Source organism: Urocitellus parryii, chromosome 5 (genome assembly GCF_045843805.1).
Source record: "Urocitellus parryii isolate mUroPar1 chromosome 5, mUroPar1.hap1, whole genome shotgun sequence".
NCBI classification, from domain to species: domain Eukaryota; kingdom Metazoa; phylum Chordata; class Mammalia; order Rodentia; family Sciuridae; genus Urocitellus; species Urocitellus parryii.
The window spans coordinates 129,652,154-129,673,170 of NC_135535.1; the positions used below are offsets into that span (position 1 = coordinate 129,652,154).

General features: G+C 43.2%; 1 protein-coding gene across 2 annotated transcripts in view; it reads left to right on the forward strand.

Moving 5' to 3' along the window:
* Wdfy4 (WDFY family member 4) overlaps nt 1-21,017 on the forward strand; it is a 253,096-nt gene that overhangs the window by 70,025 nt on the left and 162,054 nt on the right. The window contains exons 13-23 of one of the 2 annotated variants that reach the window (XM_077798738.1): nt 4,338-4,552; nt 5,533-5,627; nt 6,223-6,448; nt 6,853-6,929; nt 7,196-7,417; nt 8,559-8,737; nt 10,842-11,073; nt 12,177-12,322; nt 13,297-13,408; nt 14,074-14,264; nt 16,409-16,561. In XM_077798738.1, the coding sequence (XP_077654864.1) occupies nt 4,338-4,552; nt 5,533-5,627; nt 6,223-6,448; nt 6,853-6,929; nt 7,196-7,417; nt 8,559-8,737; nt 10,842-11,073; nt 12,177-12,322; nt 13,297-13,408; nt 14,074-14,264; nt 16,409-16,561 (1,848 nt within the window). The remainder of the gene's footprint in view (nt 1-4,337; nt 4,553-5,532; nt 5,628-6,222; nt 6,449-6,852; nt 6,930-7,195; nt 7,418-8,558; nt 8,738-10,841; nt 11,074-12,176; nt 12,323-13,296; nt 13,409-14,073; nt 14,265-16,408; nt 16,562-21,017) is intronic. The other variant, XM_077798739.1, reaches the window with a different exon arrangement.

The window sequence follows — 21,017 nt, forward strand, 5'->3', positions numbered from 1 at the left end:
AAGTTGAGTTGACCTGCATTGCTTGTGGTCCTTTCTTTCCTTGTCTTTTCATACTGCTCGCATTTCTTTCTGCTTGGTGCAACTGTTGTGTTTTTGAAATTTACCCCCTATTCATTTATGTTGCTCTTGTATAGTTGAAAAGTCTCCCTTGCAGGTGCGGGCGGCGGCTGTGCCCCTACTCCAATTGGGGTGACGTGTCTACCACGCTGGCGTCTCTCTGGGCTTGTTCCGGGAGTGGACGGCGGCTCTGCTCTGTCCCTATTCCAATTGGGGTGTCGTGACTACCATGCTGGCAGGTCGCTTGGCCTGGGCGTGGGCGGTGGGCTTGGCTGGCGGGATTCCACCTAATGGCAGTCCCTAACCTCCCTGCTTGCTAATTAATGGCTTCTCTGAGGCGCCACGCCTTCTGTAGCTGCGGGGCAGGCCGCGCGAATCAGTTGGCCTGGATCTCCCGGGTCCTGCTGCTGGCTGTTTTGATGTTGCAAGCTGTTGGAGAGTGGCGGTGTATCCTTCAGCTTTCCCGGATGGTGACCGCTGACTGCCTCGGTGGAGTGTCCGCTGTGGGGGATGGGACTGTACCGCTTCCTTCCCCTTCTGAGATCCCGTGCTCGGCCCAAGGGTCCGTGTGGGCTTGGCTCGCGGGATTCCACCTAATGGCAGTCCCTAACCTCCCTGCTTGCTAATTAATGGCTTCACTGAGGCGCCACGCCTTCTGTAGCCGCAGGGCATGCCGCGCGAATCAGTTGGCCTGGATCTCCCTGGTCCTGCTGCAGTTGGGATCCCTGGCACTCTATCACTTTGATTTTTTCTGCTTGCCCCTCCCCCAGCGCTGGCTAGCCAGGTTTCCTTTTGGCTGCTACTGGGAGGAGGGGTTGGAGGTCAGGTGTCTCTGGTTTCCCCCTAGTCTTTATGGAGGCTCAGCTTGATACTCCCTCTCCCGGCAAGCCTAGGAGAGATTTTATGTGAATTCCCGCTGTCTGGGGGGGTGAGCTGAATGACACCAACCAGTTTTGATGTTGAACTCTGAAGGAGAGTGGCTGTGTATCCTTCAGCTTTACCGGATGGTGGCCGCTGACTGCCTCGGTGGAGTGTCTGCTGTGGGGGATGGGACTGTACCGCTTCCTTCCCCTTCTGAGATCCCTTGCTCGGCCCAAGGGTCCGTGTGGGCTTGGCTGGCGGGATTCCACCTAATGGCAGTCCCTAACCTCCCTGCTTGCTAATTAATGGCTTCACTGAGGCGCCACGCCTTCTGTAGCCGCAGGGCAGGCCGCGCGAATCAGTTGGCCTGGATCTCCTGGGTCCTGCTGCAGGCTGTTGGGATCCCTGGCACTCTATCACTTTGATTTTTTCTGCTTGCCCCTCCCCCAGCGCTGGCTAGCCAGGTTTCCTTTTGGCTGCTACTGGGAGGAGGGGTTGGAGGTCAGGTGTCTCTTGTTTCCCCCTAGTCTTTATGGAGGCTCAGCTTGATACTCCCTCTCCCGGCAAGCCTAGGAGAGATTTTATGCGAATTCCCGCTGTCTGGGGGCTGAGCTGAATGACACCAACCTGTTTTGATGTTGAACTCTGAAGGAGAGTGGCTGTGTATCCTTCAGCTTTACCGGATGGTGGCCGCTGACTGCCTCGGTGGAGTGTCCGCTGTGGGGGATGGGACTGTACCGCTTCCTTCCCCTTCTGAGATCCCGTGCTCCGCCCAAGGGTCCGTGTGGGCTTGGCTGGCAGGATTCCACCTAATCTAGTTCTCTTGAATAAATACCAAGGTCTGGGATAGCTGGATCATATGGTGGTTCTATTCCTCATTTTTTAAGGAATCTTCATACTGCTCTCTAGTGTGGTTGCACTAATTTGCAGTCCCATCAACAATGTATGAATGTATTTTTTCCCCTCACATCCTTGCCAGCATCAATTATTGTTTGGGTTCTTGATAATTGCAATTCTGACTAAAGTGAGATGAAGTCTTAGTGTTGTTTCAATTTGCATTTTCCTGATTGCTAGAGATGCTGCATACTTTTTCATATATTTCTTGGCCATTTGTGTTTCTTCTTTTGAGAAACTTCTGTTTAGTTCTTTTGCCCATTTATTAATTGAGTTATTTGTTTTTTTGATATTGGGTTTCTTCAGTTCTTTATATATTCTGGATATTAATCCCCTTTCAAAAAATTAGCTGGCAAAGATTTTTTCCAATTCCATAGGCTCTCTCTTAATTTTCTTAATCACTTCCTTTTTTAAAAAATTTGACAGCATCCAAGTTTTGATTTTATTTTTTTATTTTTTGAACTTTAGGGATATTGTTGAGAAAGTTGGTGCTATATCTATATGATGGAATATTTTTCTTATAGCAATTGCAAGGTTTCTGATCTAATACATAAATCTTTGATCCATTTTGATTTAACTTCTGTGCAGGGTAAAGATAGGGATCTGGTTTTATTCTTCCGCATGTGGATATCCATTTTTTTTCCAGCATCATTTGTTAAAAAGGACGTCTTTTATCCAACATATGTTTTTGGCACCTTTGTCAAATATCAGATGACTGTAAGTTTGTGGGTTTGTTGTTGCACCTTCTGTTTCTTTGATCTTCATGTCTGTTTTCATTCTATTACCATGCTGTTTTGCTACAAATAGCTCTTTTTTTGCATTACAATTCTTAATACACCTTTATACCACAATTTATCATATCTCTGATTGTATATAAGGTATGTTGACAGAAAAATCACATACATGTATTTTGTATAATGATGAGGGTCTGTAGCTCTTTACTGTAATTTGTGATCAGATATCGTGATGCCTCTAGCTTTGCTCAGAATCATTTTGGCTATCCTGGGTCTATTATTCTTCCAAATGAATTTTAGAATTGGTTTTCCTAGCTCTGTGAAGAATATCACAAATATTGCATTGAATCTCTACATTGTTCTGGTAGTACAGCTATTGTGACGATATTAATTCTGCCTATCCAACAACGTGGGAGGTCTTTCCATCTTCTGTGGTGACACTAAAGACACTTCAGAATAAAAAATGATTCCTGGAAGGGAAGTTCATTTGATGAAAAATCATTCTAATGTGACTTCATCCCCTCAAAATTTTAAATCAGAGTGTTATTAAAGACATCTTAGATGGCTGGGGTTGTGGCTCAGTGGTAAAGCACTCACCTAGCATGGGTGAGGCATTAGGTTTGATTCTCAGCACCACATAAAGATAAATAAATAAAGGTATTGTGTCCATCTACAACTAAAACACTTAAAAAAAAAGATACCTTAGAAATGAGGACATCACTGAAGCCATCTGTTTGAGGTAAGAGGTGCAAATGTTGAGTGTCTGGAAACAGGTGAGAGGATGTGAGGTGGGCTGTGACCCATCTGCATTTTTAAAAAAATCTAGGAAAGATGATGATTCTTTCCCCATACATTTGACTCCATGAAACATATATCTTATAAAATAGTGTTATCAGCCTTTGGAAGAACCCAATTTTGTTTAATTCTCTCCCTTTTTGATAGAAACTTACCATTGACCCTTTCTTTGTATGGAGACTCTCAAATAGTCATGGAGAGAGCATGATGGGATGAGGTGATTCTGAGCATGAGATCCAGGGACAAAGCCAGGCCCTGTCCTTATCGTGTGGCCCCATGCAATTAACTTCTCTGAACTCAGATTCCTCTTCTGTAAAATGGGGATGACCGTAGCATCTACTTCAGATTTCCTCACAGGCATAATATTATCATGTTGAAATGCTTAGAACATGGCTTGGCACATGCAAATACCTGGTAAATATTCTCATCATGGGATAAAATTTGGCACTTAAGGTAAAGTAAATGTCAGGCCTGGAGTCCCTTTTACCTCTAATAGTTCCATAAAGTTTACTCAGGGCTGCAGGAACCCTGTTCCTCTCCAGAATACTGTTAAGTTCTCTGCTAAAGCATGTCCTGTACTGGGCAGAGACCCTGTCTGCTCACTGGCCTCATCTTTATACCATGAATCCCTTGGGATCAGGGAAGAGTCTTACCCATCTTTAAATACCCAGAAGCAGTGGTTGCAGGACCACTGATGCTTGTTTGAAGGACAAGGAGAAGAAAGGAGGTAGGGAGAGTGCAATGAAAGAAAGCTTTCATTGGGGGATGTGAGTAGGAGCTCAAGTCTTTCCCTAGGCTGGCCTCCCCCTGTGCCTGCTGTTGCAGATGAGGAGGGATGTGGGAGAACACCTGAGTCAGGGGTATGGTGGGCATGAGTTGTGGCAGGGGTCACTAATTGTCCCATATCCAATCCCAGGCCCAGTTGAGAGCTTGCCAGTGTCACCCACAGGATGTCCCACCCTCAAGGGCTCATGGCTTTCTTTGGTTACCTCTTAGCTTTCTGAGGAGATCCAATGCTCCATGGCCAGTCACCTCCAGTCCCTGGTGAAATCAGAGAAGAACCGCCAGGTCATGTGTGAGGCGGGAATGCTCAGGACCCTCATGACCTCCTGTGGCTGGGCCCTCAGCACCAGCAGCAGCCCCTTGCACTCACACCTCATCAGGATTTTTGAAAAGCTTGCTTCCCAAGCCATTGAACCGGATGTGTTAAGGTATTATGGGAGCTAAGAATTACATGCTGCAGAGAAGGGTGATGGGTGCACCATGGACAGTAGGGAGTCTGCTGGACAGGTGTCCTGGTCCCCCTCCAACATTCAACATGGAAGTCCATGGAAAAGCCTTGGGTCTGCTGTGCGATGCACTGGGACCCAGAAAGCAGACAGCCCTTCCCATGGAGATGGTGGTCTCTGGAAAGGGGGCTTCAAGAACATGAAGCTAGAGCTAGCCCTGAGGCCTGGGCAGTTCACTTGCAAGGAGAGGAAGGAACTGGACATTGCAAGACCTGTTGGAAAGAGTGGGACTGGGAGGAGTGGCACTGGGAGGGCCTGACAGATCCAGAGGCTAGTTTGCAGAAAGCTGGGGTGGCAGCACTCCTATTGGGGACCTCCATGAAGTCACATTCTTGGAGAGCCACAGCAAGGAGGGAAGGCACACAGGAAAGCAGAGGTGGAAGACAAAAATCAGAGAAAGGATAGGCTGCATTCTGGAGGGAGGTTGAGTCTCCCAAGACCCTAAACTACCCTGTGGGAGTCTCCAGATGGGGGGCGCTGAGGGGGGTCACATACTCAGCAGTTCCCTGCTTATACAAGTCAGGGGGACAGAAGGCTGCCTCTTTCCAGCCAGCAGGCATGGGGTCCAGAGGCTGGGCCAGCCTCTTCAGTCCTGGTTGGATAGGCTGCCAGACCAGCCACCACACTTCGTGCTGGGTAGAAAATTCCTTCAGAAATTTTTATAAAAAAATGCACATCACAAGATGGTGCTTGAGGCTCCTAACTTTGCAGGTTCTCTGGTAGCAAGACAGTAACACCCTGTCTCTGCAGTGCTTTAGGAAAGGGCATTTCAAGCCAAGGGGGTAAAGGGATCAAGAGAACACTGGACATCTGGGGGAAGTGGTCTAGATAAAGTTGAAGAAAACTTTAAAATGTGCCTGTAAATGTCTTCACTTGGTTCTCTTGTATGTCATGATACTCAGACAATTTCTAGGTCTTGGAATTCCCCCACCTCTGTCTGCTACAAAGAAAACCCTTGATTCTTCTCAATGGCATGGAGGCCCCCCTGGACACTCAGGTGAGGAGGGGGAATAACTGGAGTAGCTCAGGGATGATTAGGGGGATTAGAGGCAAAATGACAGGGTGATGCCTGTGTCAGGCCTGCTACTTGGGGTGGGGGTGACATTGAAAACAAAGTCATGTACACCTTCAATGTATTATCACATAGGGCACTGAAAAGGATCCAGTTTAGAGAAAGAATGTAAAATCAGTCTTGGAACTGGTTGCCATAGGTGGGAGCTGAAAACTCTCAGGGAGACAGCTTGCTGTGGAAGACTGCAGGTTAGCGAGCTTGTACAAAGTCCCAGCAAGTAACTCCGGTAGGCAGACAAGCCATAGATAGCAGCAGAAAGTGATGCTTGGAAAGGGGAAGGAAGCATGCTGGAATGAAAGAGAAATTTCCGGATGAACAGAGGAAAAGATTATTTCCACCTTTTGATATTATCAAAATCAGCAGAGCTCATGCTGAAGGGTCAAGAGATCACCGTCACTTGTGTTTAGTGTTTGGAGACTGCATGATGCTCTGTTAGTGGAGATACTTCAGGGATATTTCCAAAACAGGAGTGAAAATGCATTGGGCAAGGACATATCTTTTCTTTTGTTTTCTTTCTTAGGGTTACAGGCAGCAGATCTGGGCATGGTTGAGGGACCTGCAGAAGCCAGTCCAAATTCTGGAGTGGCTCAGTCCCTCAGGTCCTCAGAGGCATCCCAGGATTCAACCACAGCCCTTCAAACCGCACTGAGCCTCATCTCCATGACCTCCCCACGCAACCTGCAGCCTCAGAGGGCTGCTCTAGCACCATCATTTGTGGAATTTGACATGTCTGTAGAAGGTTATGGGTATGGACAACTCTCATTATTAACTTCCCTGTGCCTCTGATGAGTTAAAACATTGATTATAAAATTATAGCTCCCATAAGTTTTTACCACCCAAGCAGAGCAAAGTGTCTAGGTTATGAGCCCTCTCTGCTCAGTGGCTTTTCAGGGGCAGTATCACCAGCCGTGGAGGATCACAGCCCTCTCCTTTCCTGGTGTGGCTACCTTCTGGAATCTCCTCCCATCCTCTCCAGCCTCTGTGGGGGATCGTAATAGTACCAACTGCCTTCTATCCTTTCATGGTTTAAGAGTGGGTGAAGCTCCTACCGGAGGACCAGAGAGAGGAGATGTCATGGCCCCAACTAGCTGACTTCAGGCAAGAGGGTGTCTTTGCAGTCCAGTGATCTGAGATTCTTTCTTGTTTCCAGCTGTTTGTTTATTCCAACCCTGTCTACAGTTATGGGCATCAACACCGAGTATTCTGTCTCTGGAGGGATTGGGACAGGTAGGTATTTCCCAGGTGGTGTAGTTCTCCACCTGATCCCAAGAATAGGTCCTCAAGTATTACTTATTTCCTGTGAACATCTACTTCCTACCATAAATAATGAGACAAAAGCATCCTCGCCTTGTGGAGTTGAAATGAAGTTGGCATGAGTTAGGCCAGGCACAGTGCTGGTACTTAGCGTGGCTGTCAACTCGGAGCCCCAGTGAATCTAAATTTGTTTCCTCAGCAGGACAAACAGTGAGGCTATGCTTATGTTCTTATTCCAGGTGCTGCCAGATCATTCCCTCCACCAGGGGGTCTGACCTTCTCCTGCTGGTTCCTGATCAGTAGGCAGGCTGCTATCACTGAGGGCCACCCTCTGCGCTTCCTAACCTTGGTGCGCCACCTGGCCAGGACCGAGCAGCCCTTTGTCTGCTTCTCCGTCAGCCTCTGCCCAGATGACCTATCCTTGGTTGTGTCCACAGAAGAGAAAGAATTCCAGCCCCTGGGTAAGACATTGGGATGCTATACTGGTGTCTCCTATACTTGGTTGAAATGAAACTGAATTAGAAGCTCTTGATAAAGGCATGTTTAGAAACCTGGCAACCTCTTCTTTCTCCTCATCTTTTACAGTTGCTTCCTTGGGTTCCACATCTGGTGAAAGGTCTAAACAAATATTTGTTGAGTGCCTCTGTGGTCTGGGCTCTGGAGTTATAACTGTCAGGCAGACAGGACTCTATACCTTAGTGTGATTTTAGACATTATGCTCAGTAGCTTTCCAGAAACATAGCTCACCACTGGCAGAGTGGTCATAGATGGATCTTGGGGAATTGCCTCATTAGAACAAAGACTGATTCATCTCCTGTACAAGGTTTGCAAGGAATACACACAACTTAGCTGCAGCTAAAGCAAACTTAGACATCCCACAAATGTTCAGCCCAAAATACAGAGGGCTGGCCAGTGTTTGGTGGGCAGGCTGGTGGCCCTAGAGACCCAGGAGCCTGATCATCCCTCAGTAGTGCTGGTGGCTGCTCCTTTGGAGTTCTGTCTTTTGGAGTTCAGCCTTGTTCTCCAAGCCCACCTGCCTGAGATGAACAAACCCAATATATCTCTGCCACATGTTCCTCTTTCGCGTTCTGAGTCAGTGTTTCTAGTGAAATATGTGGAAGGCTTAGAGAGAATGGTTGATATCCTCAGCTCACAGCAAGACTTCCTTTGCCCCATCCCTTTCAGGACTTTTACCTGCACATGGCCACTATCATGGAGGCAGTCTAATGTAGCTAGACCCTGGCTGGAACATGACTCCTGTGTTTAAATACTGACTGCATGACCTTGGGCTAATTACTTAAGCTTTCTTTGCTTCAGAATGGTAAAATGGTAACAATAATATTGCCTATCTTGCAGAGTTGTTTGTGAAAATTAAATGAGCTAATAGTCATAATGGTGCTTAGACCAGTCTGGCACAGTTAGAGCTCAAGGACTGATGGCTGTTGCTGCTGCTAATGTAATTTTTTATGAGAAGAAGGGTAGGTTATGTCTACCCCAGGCACAAGGCCCACATGGGTTGACCAGGGACATCCCTCTCCACCACTACTGGGTTACTGCAGCATGATGCCAAATGCAAGGTCTAGTGACTGTGTTCTCTTCTAGACATCATGGAACCCGAGGATGAGTCTGAGCCCTCTGCAGGATGCCAACTTCAGGTCAGATGTGGCCAGCTGCTGGCTTGTGGTCAATGGCATCACCTGGCTGTGGTTGTCACCAAGGAAATGAAAAGGAATTGTATTGTTTCCACCTATCTAGATGGACAGGTCATTGGTTCAGCCAAGGTGAGATGGTTTCCCCAAGCACTAGTTACCCCATGGCCATGCCTTCTGATCCCACTACTTGGAGCAGTTTGGGTTCAGTTCAATGTTTTCTTTCAAGCAGGTTTGATATCTAATGAAAACCCCCTTGCTTTCCAAGATACTGACTGAGCTCAGGTGTGAAAAGGACATCTTAAGAAAGTTGACTGAATAATAAGACACTATGAATCTCTGAAATGCACAAAGCAAAGCTTCTCACATTTTAAGATGCAAATTTCACAGGGAGGTCTGAGCAGAGCCTAAGGTCTGACTTCTAAGAACTTCCTGATGAGGCCAGTGCTACTGTGTGCCATTCTTAGGAACAAGATGCCATTCTTAGGAACAAGATGCAAACACGGCTTACCTGATTTAGAACAAGAATGACAAGAAGGGTAGCAGAATGTGAATGAGTAGTTGGAAGAAACTTCTCATCATCCTAATTTAGAGATATCAATGTATAAGGGAGGGCAAGGAGTTGGAAGACATGCTTTATCCAGCAACCCCTGTCAGAGGTCCTTGAGGAAGCTAGAGATGGGAAAGCATACAAAACTGGGGAGGGAAGGTACAACTCAATTTCCACTCAGGTTTCAGAGACAAGTATCTGACCAAGGCTGTATCCTAGATTCACCTGGACAGTTTTTTTTTTAAGTTTTCTTGCACAGGTAGTATACTAGATAGATCAATAACTAGAAAAGCTGTGGGTCAGTAAACCTGACAATTCAATAGAGCTTTCAATTTTTCCTGGGTGATTCTAATATTTAGCTAGAATGGAGAACCTTAGAGTTACATGTTTCTCAATTTGAACTGAACTGACATTTGGGAATGATAATTCTTTGTTGCAGGGGCCTATTCTGTGTGTTTTAGAATGTTTAGCCAAACATTATAGCATTCCCTCCTTCATCTCATGACACTGAATTGTGACTACCAAAAATTTCTCCAGATATTACCAGTGTCCCCAAGGGGGCAAAGTTTGTCCCAGGCTAAGAAACACTAGGTTAGAACCATGTAAATTCTGTAGGACACTGACAAATGAAGTTGATGCTTTTTTTAAAAAAAGTTGTTTTTATCAAAAAGACAGTGGTAACTAGAAAGATTTTAGAAGGCTCATAAGAAAAACAGATCCTTCAAAACATAAAGTTAACCTTTTCTTCAGTGATTGATTATATTAGTTTACCCTCTTCCTTCTTTCTTCCCTTCTTTCCTTCCTTCCTCTTCCTTCTTTTCTTCCCTCCCTCAATAAGTATGTACTCCCTCATAAGGATCTATGTCCCACACACCAAGTATGCATTAGAATTAGCTTGGCTGTGTCTTCAAAAAATCTTGACAGGAATTTAGTCTACAAATTTTGACAGGAATTGCATTATACCTATGGATCAGTTTCAGGGGAATGACAACTACACTGTAGTGAGTCTTCCTGTCCATGAATATGGTATGTCTCTCCATTTAGATAGTTTATAAATTTTTTGTTGTTATCATTTGGAATGTTCAGTATACAGATTCTATACATGTTTTGTTAAGTAGATCATTTTCTCTTGAACAATTATAAATGGTATTGTTTTGAAATTGTATCTCTGCTTGTTCACTGTTAGTGTATAGACATGCAGTTGATTTTTGTATCCTGTGACCTTGATGACCTCACTTATTTGTTCTGGGAGATTTTTAAAAAGATTCCTTGGAAATTTTTACAAGTTCATGTCATCTACAAATAGAGACAATATTATGTCTTTTTTAAAAAAGTGATATGACTGTAGTTATTGTTGGTACATAAAGTCTTATTAATGTGCCAATAATGGACATTTAAATTCTTAGTGGAATGACTGGGCTAAAAGGGATGGACTTTTGTCTCTCTTTGTGCTTCTTATCAAATCTATTTCCAAAGGCAGAATCAATATTTTACTCCCATCTGTATTTTATAAGTTGTTTTACTGCATGCTTCTTAGATTTGATGGTCATCTTTCTAATTTTTGCAATTCAATAAAATTTTATTTTGACTTGTGAATAAGGTTCATCTTGTTATAGTACTACAATTTTATTAGGTTAATTTTAAGATTAGCACTACTTACTTCCTTCATCCTTTATCTTTAAACAGATGTTGTACATTCAGGCCTTACCAGGACCTTTCCTTTCAATGGATCCATCTTCATTTGTGGATGTCTATGGATATATTGCAACCCCTCGGATTTGGAAACAAAAATCATCATTAATCTGGCGTCTTGGTCCTTCATATCTTTTTGAAGAAGCCATATCACCAGATACTCTGGAAGTTATTATCAAGCTTGGCCCAAGATACTGTGGTAACTTCCAAGCTGTGCATGATCAAGGTATGAGTGTTTTGATTTATAATGCCTTTGCTGATATTATTTTTTAAATGGACATCCAGTTATTTATAGCATATTTATAAATGATAAACTCAGCACAGGTCAATCATTAAGGAAGACCTCTATAATTGGATCATTACATATTTACAACCCAACAGAAAATGTCACAGAAAAGGAAATGACAATATCCCTTAGATTTCAACTCCAAAGCACCTAATGGAGGTGGGTGGGTGGGTAATACCAGCAGTGAAGAAAGAGAGAAGAGAATGAGATAAATAAGTTACATTCCTTTTAATGAAGAAGCTTTTTAACTAAAGCATACTGTTGTCTTCAATTATTAAACAGGCAGACAAAACATCCACATTTTCATTATTGATTGTTGGCTGTTCAAGCAGGGAACATTTCTCTCTGTGCTCTGTCAAGTCAAGGGGGTCAGTTCCCATCTGGGAAGAATGATAAATGCATCTCTGTAGGAAGGCCTTGTGCATGGCGAAGGACGATTGAGTGCTCTTGAGTGTTTCTGTCTCCAGGCCCACATCTTGTTTGAACTTCATTTCCTGAGGCAAATGGCATTGGCCTGAGCAATGGGACTAGGTAGGGTCTAGAGCCAAAGTTTCACTGACTCTGTGTTCACACCATACTTCTCTAGTAGCACATTGGCTCTCGTTAACTTGGGGACCAGTGTGCTAATTGCTAGTGTGATGTTCAATACAGCCATGCAACCCATTGAAAATTTTAGGCTTTCAAGCCCAGCTTATTTTCCTTTGTTTCTAAGTCAGATTTCTCATCATTTAGAAGTTTGGTTTTGGGGAAGCAACATTAGCTTGATATCTATTTTAAGCTCCGTTAATTTCACACCTGGTATATCTCTGTTTTATAGAAGCATCAATCTTGGGAGATTTCTCTAGAGGTTTTGTGTTAGAGAAACACAGGTAGTCACAAAACACATGACATACAAACATACAACTTGCATAGACAATGTAATAACATTAAAAAAATTCTCTCAATGATGACTTTGCTGTGTGGCAGTAGCTATTTAATCACTGAGAACTAATTTCCTTCTTTGTAAAAGGAGACTAGAACTGATTAAAGATGTGTTGCTATAGGAGGAGACCCAGAGGGTCAAGCCACACCCCTTGTTGCAGAGGAAAAGATTTCCTTTGGTCTTCATGTAACCAGCTCCTCCATCACCACTGTAGCAGACATCAGAAATGCCTACAATGAGGTGGATAGTCGCCTGATTGCCAAAGAGGTACACCTTCTAACTTCCCTTGCTGCTCTCTGTTGGAATCTTGATCTCATGACTGCTTCAGCTTCCAGTGCTTAAGCAAACTGTCATGTGTAGGATAGATAAATGCATACACACTATCATTTAATTTGTTAAAACAACCTATGCTTCTCCACCCATTAGCCTCCCCAGGACTAAACCTTCTGTTTATAATTGCTCATAGAAGAAAGTGTGTAGTATTCCTGGTACATCAAAAACAAATGGACTTCATTCTATATTGTTGTGACATAGAGAATACTGCTGACCCATCAGCACACCAGAATTGCTTTGAGTTGCTGTAACTTAAAAAACAAAAAACAAAACAAAACAAAAAATAAACTTTCAATAGATAATGAGCAAACACATGTAAATGAGGATACCATTGATTTACTTCCTCCTAATTCCTGCATAAAAATCTCTTGCTTTTAAAGCTGATAAATTTTGACTGATTTGTTTGTTTTCTCTTCACTATCATGGTCAGAGCAGGAGGTGGAGTCAGGAGCTATGTCCTACACACCAAAGCTGTGCCTTACCACACAATATATTTTCTGATGATGAAGGCCAGGATTTCTGCCTTCCTGTCCTTCTGGAATCCTAGAAGTTGGGCTTTTCAGAGCCTGGAAAATCCCCGACAGGGAAAGAGACAGCTTTGCCTTGGTAGTTCTGTTTCAACTTGGGTCATCCCTATCTTCATGAGCTCTTCACTGTAAGTGTGTGGGTTGTCACAGATAACTGAAGCTGCTTGTGTACAGTTAAGTCGCAGCCTGGGAGCAGGACAGGGGGACACAAACTTTGGCTTCAGTTCCCCAACACCATTTCAAGTATTATTCTTCCACTATCATTGCTTATGAAGCACAGCACTGGGCCAGACCTTGGGGTGCCTGTACTCTGGGAGCTCACAAATGACATTCCTTCTCTTCCAGGAGTTTCTTAGGATTAATTGTTGCCAATTTCTCTAGATGAATATTTCATCCCGTGACAATGCCATGCCTGTGTTCTTGCTGAGAAATTGTGCTGGACACCTCTCAGGTTCTCTTCGGACCCTTGGAGCTGTTGCTGTGGGCCAATTAGGTAGGTCAGGCAGTGAACCTTTACTTTTCTTTAAGAAGAAGGATAATGCACCCTAGAATTGTGGAGGCTCAAGCAGGATGGAACATACTAGTGAGAGCCAGAGTTGGAAATAAACCCAGTCAGAGAGTTGGCTGCCCAGACAGAAGAGAGATCCATTCACCTTGTGCATCTGACATTGGTAGTGAGCCCAGCTAGTTCCCTGGCTGCACAACAGGAGCCTACATAGGAGGTACATTGGGCCCTGTGTGCAGGGGCAGTGTTGTGGTTGTGGGGTAGAAGCAAAGCAGCAAGCTGGTGTGAGGATGCAGCCCAGCAATATTCAGAGGGCAGGCAAGAGCCAAAGGTTCTCACAGCAACCAAGAAACTGAGTCACAGAGGCCATCTGGCTCATCTGGCACTCTGGACTTAAGGCATATGGTGCCAAACTGAGAACCTCTGGAAGTGTCAGCCTTCTAATGATACAAACAGGCCTTTGCAGAGGATCCCTTAGCTGCCCAAGACTTCCAGAGTCTCTGTCTTTCCTCCCACCCTGTCCTGATGCATGGGTCCCTCTGGCTGTGCATGGGCAGAGGCACAGGCAGCTCCTTCACTCTTGCACACTACTGGATTCTGCATTGTAGTGCAGCTGTAAAGTTCTAATGAGATGTCCCCTTTGTCCTGCACAGGGGTGAGGGTGTTTCACTCCAGCCCTGCTGCCTGCAGCCTGGACTTCATTGGCGGGCCCACCATTCTATTGGGCCTTATCTCCTTAGCGAAGGATGACCACACCATGTATGCAGCTGTGAAAGTCCTGCACTCAGTCCTGACCAGTAACGCCATGTGTGATCACCTGATGCAGCACATCTGTGGCTACCAGGTAATCCCGTCCTCCCGAATGAGCCTGGGACTCCCCTGAAAGCTGACATCTCTAAGCAGCAGGGACAAGCTTTATGTGACCAATGACATTCCCTCCATGGTGATTTCTGGAAAAGGATGGCCTTTTAAAAGTCTCCTGGGTTCTGAGACCCGCAGAGGAGCACCAGATGACAGCCAGCCTGAGATATGCTGTTTGAGCTAGGGATGTTCATCTAGGGATGCTCACCTAGCTGCAGCTTCTGGCACTTTCCGTGACAAAATCCAGAATCATCTATGGTCTTTGCCTTCAGCAAAATGGCTATGAGCCCAGGCCACAAAGCCAAGTTGCTGAGGTTGAAATCCTTATCCTCTTTCTCATTATTTAACTTGGAAGAATAATTCTCCTCTCTGCCTTGGTTTTCCCTTCTGTAAGGTAAGGACCTCTTGCATCAGAAGGCAGTGAGGATTTGATAGCGCTAAAGAAATGTTAGCTACTTGAACTCATAATCTCTTTGTGCCTCAGTTCCTTTATGTGTAAAATGGGAATATGTTTGTGATGATTAGCATACAGGTCAATATGTTAAGAGTGTAGAGAGTGCCCTCACAGAAGAAGTGCCATGGTCCCATGCAGGGTATATTTTGATGGTTATTGCTATTTACAGTTGATAAGGCCAAATGAGACGGAAGCACTGTCATCAGTAACTTCCTGCATGGTTGGGAGGCGGTTATGAGAGAAACCTCAGGAAATAAGACTAGGGAAACACAGACATAGGCTTTTTCTCAAGCAACTGGCAGCTATTTTAATTAGTTTTTGTTTCTTTTGATACGAGGGATTGAACTCAGTGACACTTTACTACCTAGGCACATCCCCAGTCCCTTTTTATATTTTATTTAGAGAGAGGGCCAGGCTAAATTACTGAGGCCGGCTTTGAATTGGTGATCCTTATGCCTCAGCCTCTTGGGCTGCTGGGATTACAGGTTTGTACCAGCACACCTGGCTCCATTCAATGTATTTTTTATCTCAGATATTATCATCATTTCCAAAATTTTGTCTGGGCTTTTAAAACTTTTTTGTTCTTCATTTACCTTTTCTGTGTACTTTATTTTGGTTTCTTTTTTTGATACTGCAAGTTCAACTGAGGGTTGCTTAATTACTGAGCCATGTCCCTAGCCCTTTTTATTTTTTATTTTGAAAAAGGGTCTCACTAAGTTGCTTAGGGCCTCATGCCTCACTAAGTGACTGAGGATAGTCTTGAACTTGGGATCCTCCTTCCTCATCTTCCCAAGCTGCTGGGATTATAGGCATGCAGCACCATACCTGGCCCTAATTGGGTTTGGATAAGGGAGGAAAGAGTGATTAGATTACAGATATGTCAAAACAGTGACCAAACAGTTTGAAAGATATTGCCTATTTGCTTATAACAAGTAAGGCTTCCCAAGGGCATACTGATAGATGTGACAGGTATGTCTGGGAGAGATAGACTATGTAAGATCAGAGAGAGAATTGAGTGTGCTTGAGATGAACTGAGAATCCTGACAAGATGGATGAGAACTCGGAGACCAGTGGATGGCCCAGTAGCCTGTGTTTTGTAACCAAGGTCCTCAGGGCTGTGAGGGTTGGTGAGATGCCTCTCCCTAGGCTCTGAGATGGGTTTAGTTACTGAGTGCATTTCTGGGTTCCCAGTGCCTCCATCCTGGAATGGATGCTTGCACCTTGCTGGCTTTCTAGTACAGCAAAATGACATCTGGAGGCTGAAGCAAGGCTGGGTGTAACTGGCCTCGTGGGCACGAGGCGGATTGTTGCCTCAGTGTCTGTGGGATGGTTATGCATGTAAAGGATCCAGCAACAGAGCACTGAGAAACCAAGGAGGAAACCAGGAGAGAGTGGCATTTGGGGAACACAAGGGAAGAGAGTCAGGGAGAAGCTGGAGTCTCAGAGAGAGGCCAAGTCACATGAATACTGTAAAGTGGACACTGACAAGGATGTGGCCAAAGAAGTTGGTGTGGATTTTTCTTCTGAGATGATGGGGATGAAGGGTGGTAGCTTCAGAGAGCAGGGTTCACCCACAGCACAGACCCAAGGTGCCAGCAGGAACAAGCAGTTGCAAGAAAAGCAGATCCCACCATGTGATCATGAGGACCCACTTTGTGTTCCAAACTTTTCAGATAATGGCATTTCTCCTGCGGAAGAAGACTTCTCTCCTAAACCATCGAATTTTTCAGTTGATCCTCTCAGTTGCTGGTACAGCCGAGCTGGGCTTCAGGTCATCTGCCATCACCAACATAGGTGTCTTCCATCACATTCTCTGCAATTTTGAGGTAAATTAGAGCCTGGTTCTTAGTCATTCAGGAGTGTGTGTGTGTGTGTGTGTGTGTGTGTGTGTGTGTGTATGTGATGATAAAATATAAGAAAGTCTGGCGTTTGCTCTAAGCCCTGCAGGTCTGATTGCTCCATAGTCATGGCAGCACTAGGAGGGAAAACCACAACAGTTTTGGAGCTCAGAGGCCCTGGTTTATAGTTAAATCCTACAACCTATGGGCTGTGTGACCTTGGACAAATTTTCTAACCTCTCTGAGTCCCATTCTTCTTAAGTGTGCCATGGAGACCATTATCTCTTCCCCTCAGGTGTCGTGGAGGGTTAAAAGCAGATAGTACTTAGGAAAGGATTTGAAAACTGTAAAGTACCATATGCATATGAGGGTTTTAAAAAAATCATACCAATTCCTTTGGATGGTGCTTTGTGGTTTCCCAAAGACCTTTAAAGAGAGTGGCCTGAGAGGTGCTGAGGGGAACTTGAAGATAAGTGAGGAGGGTCAAGCTACTTTGGGTGAATCAACCTGTTTGTGAACAGCATTATTTACTGAGTTCCCAGTGGACTCAGGTAATGGCCAGGTTCTGGTCACATCACAGATCCACGACCCAGTTCCTCCTCACTCCCAGATGGACCCAGGACATAGTTAAGATAACACTCTGGTGTGCTAGGTTCAGGTCTGGGGCCTCTGGGGAGGCGGAGTGAGAGCAAAGTCAGTGCAAGCTTTAGGGAACAGGGGCTCTGGGCTGAGTTTGACAGATTTCAAAGAAGAAAGGCCCTTTCAGGTGGAATGTGTGCTATTTGCAAATACAATGCCATGGGAACAGCCAAGGGGATCTGAAAGCCAGTGACTGCTAGACGCCTGCCAGTTTGCATCAGGTGTGGGCAGGGATGAGGCTGAAGTGGGAGAAGCTGGCAGAAGTGGGAGAATCTGGGAGAATGTGCTCAAGGCAGGGTGAATGCTTCAACCTACACATGTTGAGATCCATGGGAGTACTTTGAAACTGTTCCTTTGTTTATTAAAACAATTAACATATGGGGGCTGGGGATATAGCTCAGTTGGTAGAATGCTTGCCTCACATGCACAAGGCCCTGGGTTCTATCCCCAGCACCATAAATAGATACATAAATAAATAACATATGTAGCCAGGTGTAGGGGTGCATGCCTATATTCCAGATACTCAAGAAGATGAGGCAGGAAGATTCCAAGTTCAAGACTAACCTTAGCAGTTTAGTGAGATCCTAAGTAACTTAGTGAGACCTTGACTCCAAACAAAAAATGAGCTGGGGATGTGGCTCAGAGGTAAAAAAAATAAATAAAAAAACATATGCTTATTAGAGAATACTTTTAAATTACAGAAAATGGGGCAGGGGCATCTCCTATTTTCAAGAACCCATCAACTATTATCAAATTCAATGCATTATCTAACTATGCATTATATTTACCTACATGTGTGCACACACACACACACACACACACACATACACACACACACACACATATATATATAACAAATTTATATAGATAAATATATATATAAATAAAATATATATTTTCTATATTATATAAAATCATAGTTATGATCATACTTCAGATATTGAGTTCTGCCTTTTCTCACATAACAAATACATATAAAATTTTTCATTACAAACACATACAAGCCTTGGTCTGATGTCAGAGTAATATTCTCTCATGTATAGAGTTCCTGGCTTCTATTTCTCTATTGCCAAATTCTTGGATTATTCTTATACTTTGTTGTGATAAATGTCATTACACCAGCACTCTTGTACATCTCTTTTCCCTACTTTTAGAAGCATTTCCTTAGAATAAGTTACCAAAGTTGAATGATGAGGATGAAGCCTTTATGAACACTTTAGATTGTTGGTGAGTTTTGCTACATTGCTGATATCTAAGTATCTAAGGATATTAACTGTAGAATGACATGTCAGAGTTTTATTTTATGTATGTTTCTCTGTTGGCAAAAGCCCTGGGGCAGGGAGGTTAGTCAAGAGATGACTGAAGAAATTCAATTGAAAGATTTTGAAACTTAAATGAAACAAAGGCAGTGAGACAAAGATAAGGATCAAGAAGAAATAATAATTCAAATTAGAAGGGATTTAGAGTTGAATGACAGGGTGATGCTATGTGTATAAACATGGTTGAGTTGCCACTGAAAGCAGGGCTGGGAGAGAAATGTGCATATTAGAAAGGAAAAATCATTTTGAAATTAATGAACAGAGCTTTTAGATCAAAAAGTAACAATGACCAACCAAACAAACAAAAATAAAATTCAGAGAAAGGAGGAAGGGAAAAGTAAAGATAAGATTATAAATTAATAAGATAGAAAAGAAAAATATCAAAGGATAAATAGAACAATTACTTGTTTTCATAAAATAGATAAATCTCTGTTAGGATTAATCAAGAGCAGGAGCTGTAGCTCAGTGGTAGAGTACTTGCCTATCATGTGCAAGGCCTTAGATTTAATCTCCAGAAAAAAATAAAATAAAAAATATAAATATAAAAAGTAAAAGTACTATAAAGGAATGAACAATTACAGAGGTAATTAAAAATAAGAAACTTTGTGCCAATAAGTTAGGAAACAGCACATTTTAACAATCTCACAGAAAATTCACATTTCCAAAGCTTACTCAAAAGGACATAAAATCCACAAATTATCCTATAATCATCAAATAAATGGAATCATTGGTTTAAATATTCACACATCATATCCAAAGGAAACTCCAGACCCAGGGATCTTGTAGAAAAATTCTACCACTCAGGTAATAAGCCATTCTGGAAATAGAACAGATTATACTCTGAATCCATTTCATAGGCTAATCTTAATATCAGAACAACAACAATGAAAAGGATGGTACAGAAATGAAAAAAAAGTACATGCTAAATTAATCATAGCTACAAAAATCATGAATATGATATTAGAAAATAAAGGGGAAGGAGTTTCAGCCTTTGTTTTTGTGTTTTTGTTTTATTCTTTTTAGTTACACATACTATTTTTATATAAATTCATTTGACATAATCATAAAAGCATGAATATGATTTGCTTCAATTCAGTCCCCAGTACTTCTCCTTTCTCTGCTCTCCTTCCTCTCCTGTTCCCTTCTGTCTACTGTACTGATCTTTCTGCTTTATACTCACAGATTATTTTTTTTTTTTAATTAGTGCTTTGTGGATGTACATGATGGTGAGATTTGCTGTGGTATGTTTATATATGTACATAGGAAAGTTAGGTCAGCTCCATTCCACTGTTCTTCCCTTCTCCTGTACTTCCTCACTCACTCTCAATCCCCTTCCTCTACTCCATTGATATTTCCTCTATTTTGATAGAATTTCATGCCCCTCTTTTCTTTCCTTTACGTTTTTCTTAATTTTGAACTAAGATGGAAAGACATTAAGTCTGAATGTAACTTAGAGTGAAGAGGCAGTAAAGGGGGCAGTTAAAACACTAGCAGGAGAAGAAATTGTTGGTAGAACAAGTCCTTAAAGAAGAGGGAGGAGCGTTGTAGATCTCACTCCTCTGTGAGATCTATGGTGACCTGTGTGTAGAAGGGGAAGAACAAGAAATTGAGAAGCAAGGAGGGATAGGAAGTTGAGAGGCAGGGAAAAACAGGAAGTTGTTAAGTGAGGAGGGACAGGAAATTGAGGATATTCAAGTCTTATATTCTGGTTTCTTAAAGAAGGGACAGATCAACTAATTTCTGAGAGTTCTGAGAGTGAGATGGTCTCAGGGACTGGGGAGAGCAAAATCTGACACATTATCTATTTGATATTCAAACAGGTCTAATTCAATATCTCAATGTAATCCTTAGTAGAGGTTATGTGACATAGGCAACAACCAAAATTTTAATTATCCATGTTTCCCCAAACTCAGACATTTAATATTGTGTACAATGACTTCTAGAAAAGCCAAGCAACCTTGGAATGTGTTATTATTGTTCTAAGGGCTGGAAGTGAAGTGGAGGACTGGAAACTTCTATAGGAAGGATAAAGGGGCCAGCATTAGTGAATATCACAGGTTCATGTCTTTCTAAGTTCTGCAGCTCCCACCACTGAGGATGACATACTGTTTGCTGAAAGACCAATTTCGTGATAAATATTCCAAGTATTCAGGGTTCTTAGAGTCCTGCACATGTGTATGTTGGGGGTACCATACTTGGCTGCCTCATCTGTACCCCTATAAGCCATCCCCAAAAGCATTTGTCCTATCTCTGGGAACATTTGGACAGTGACTGTGCTTATGAGGGTTAGAATTCTGTCAGACTGCTTTTGGCTTAAGAACAATGTACGTATTTTATGTTGTTTTATTTTGCTTTTGTTTTTTTAAATTGGATGGGTTATTATTAAGTGCCCAGTATGTGTCATGTGTGATACTGGGTTCTGGGGATTGGAGAGGGATGGTCCCTGCATTTGCAGACCTCCTGATAAACTTGTATCCATTGGAGCT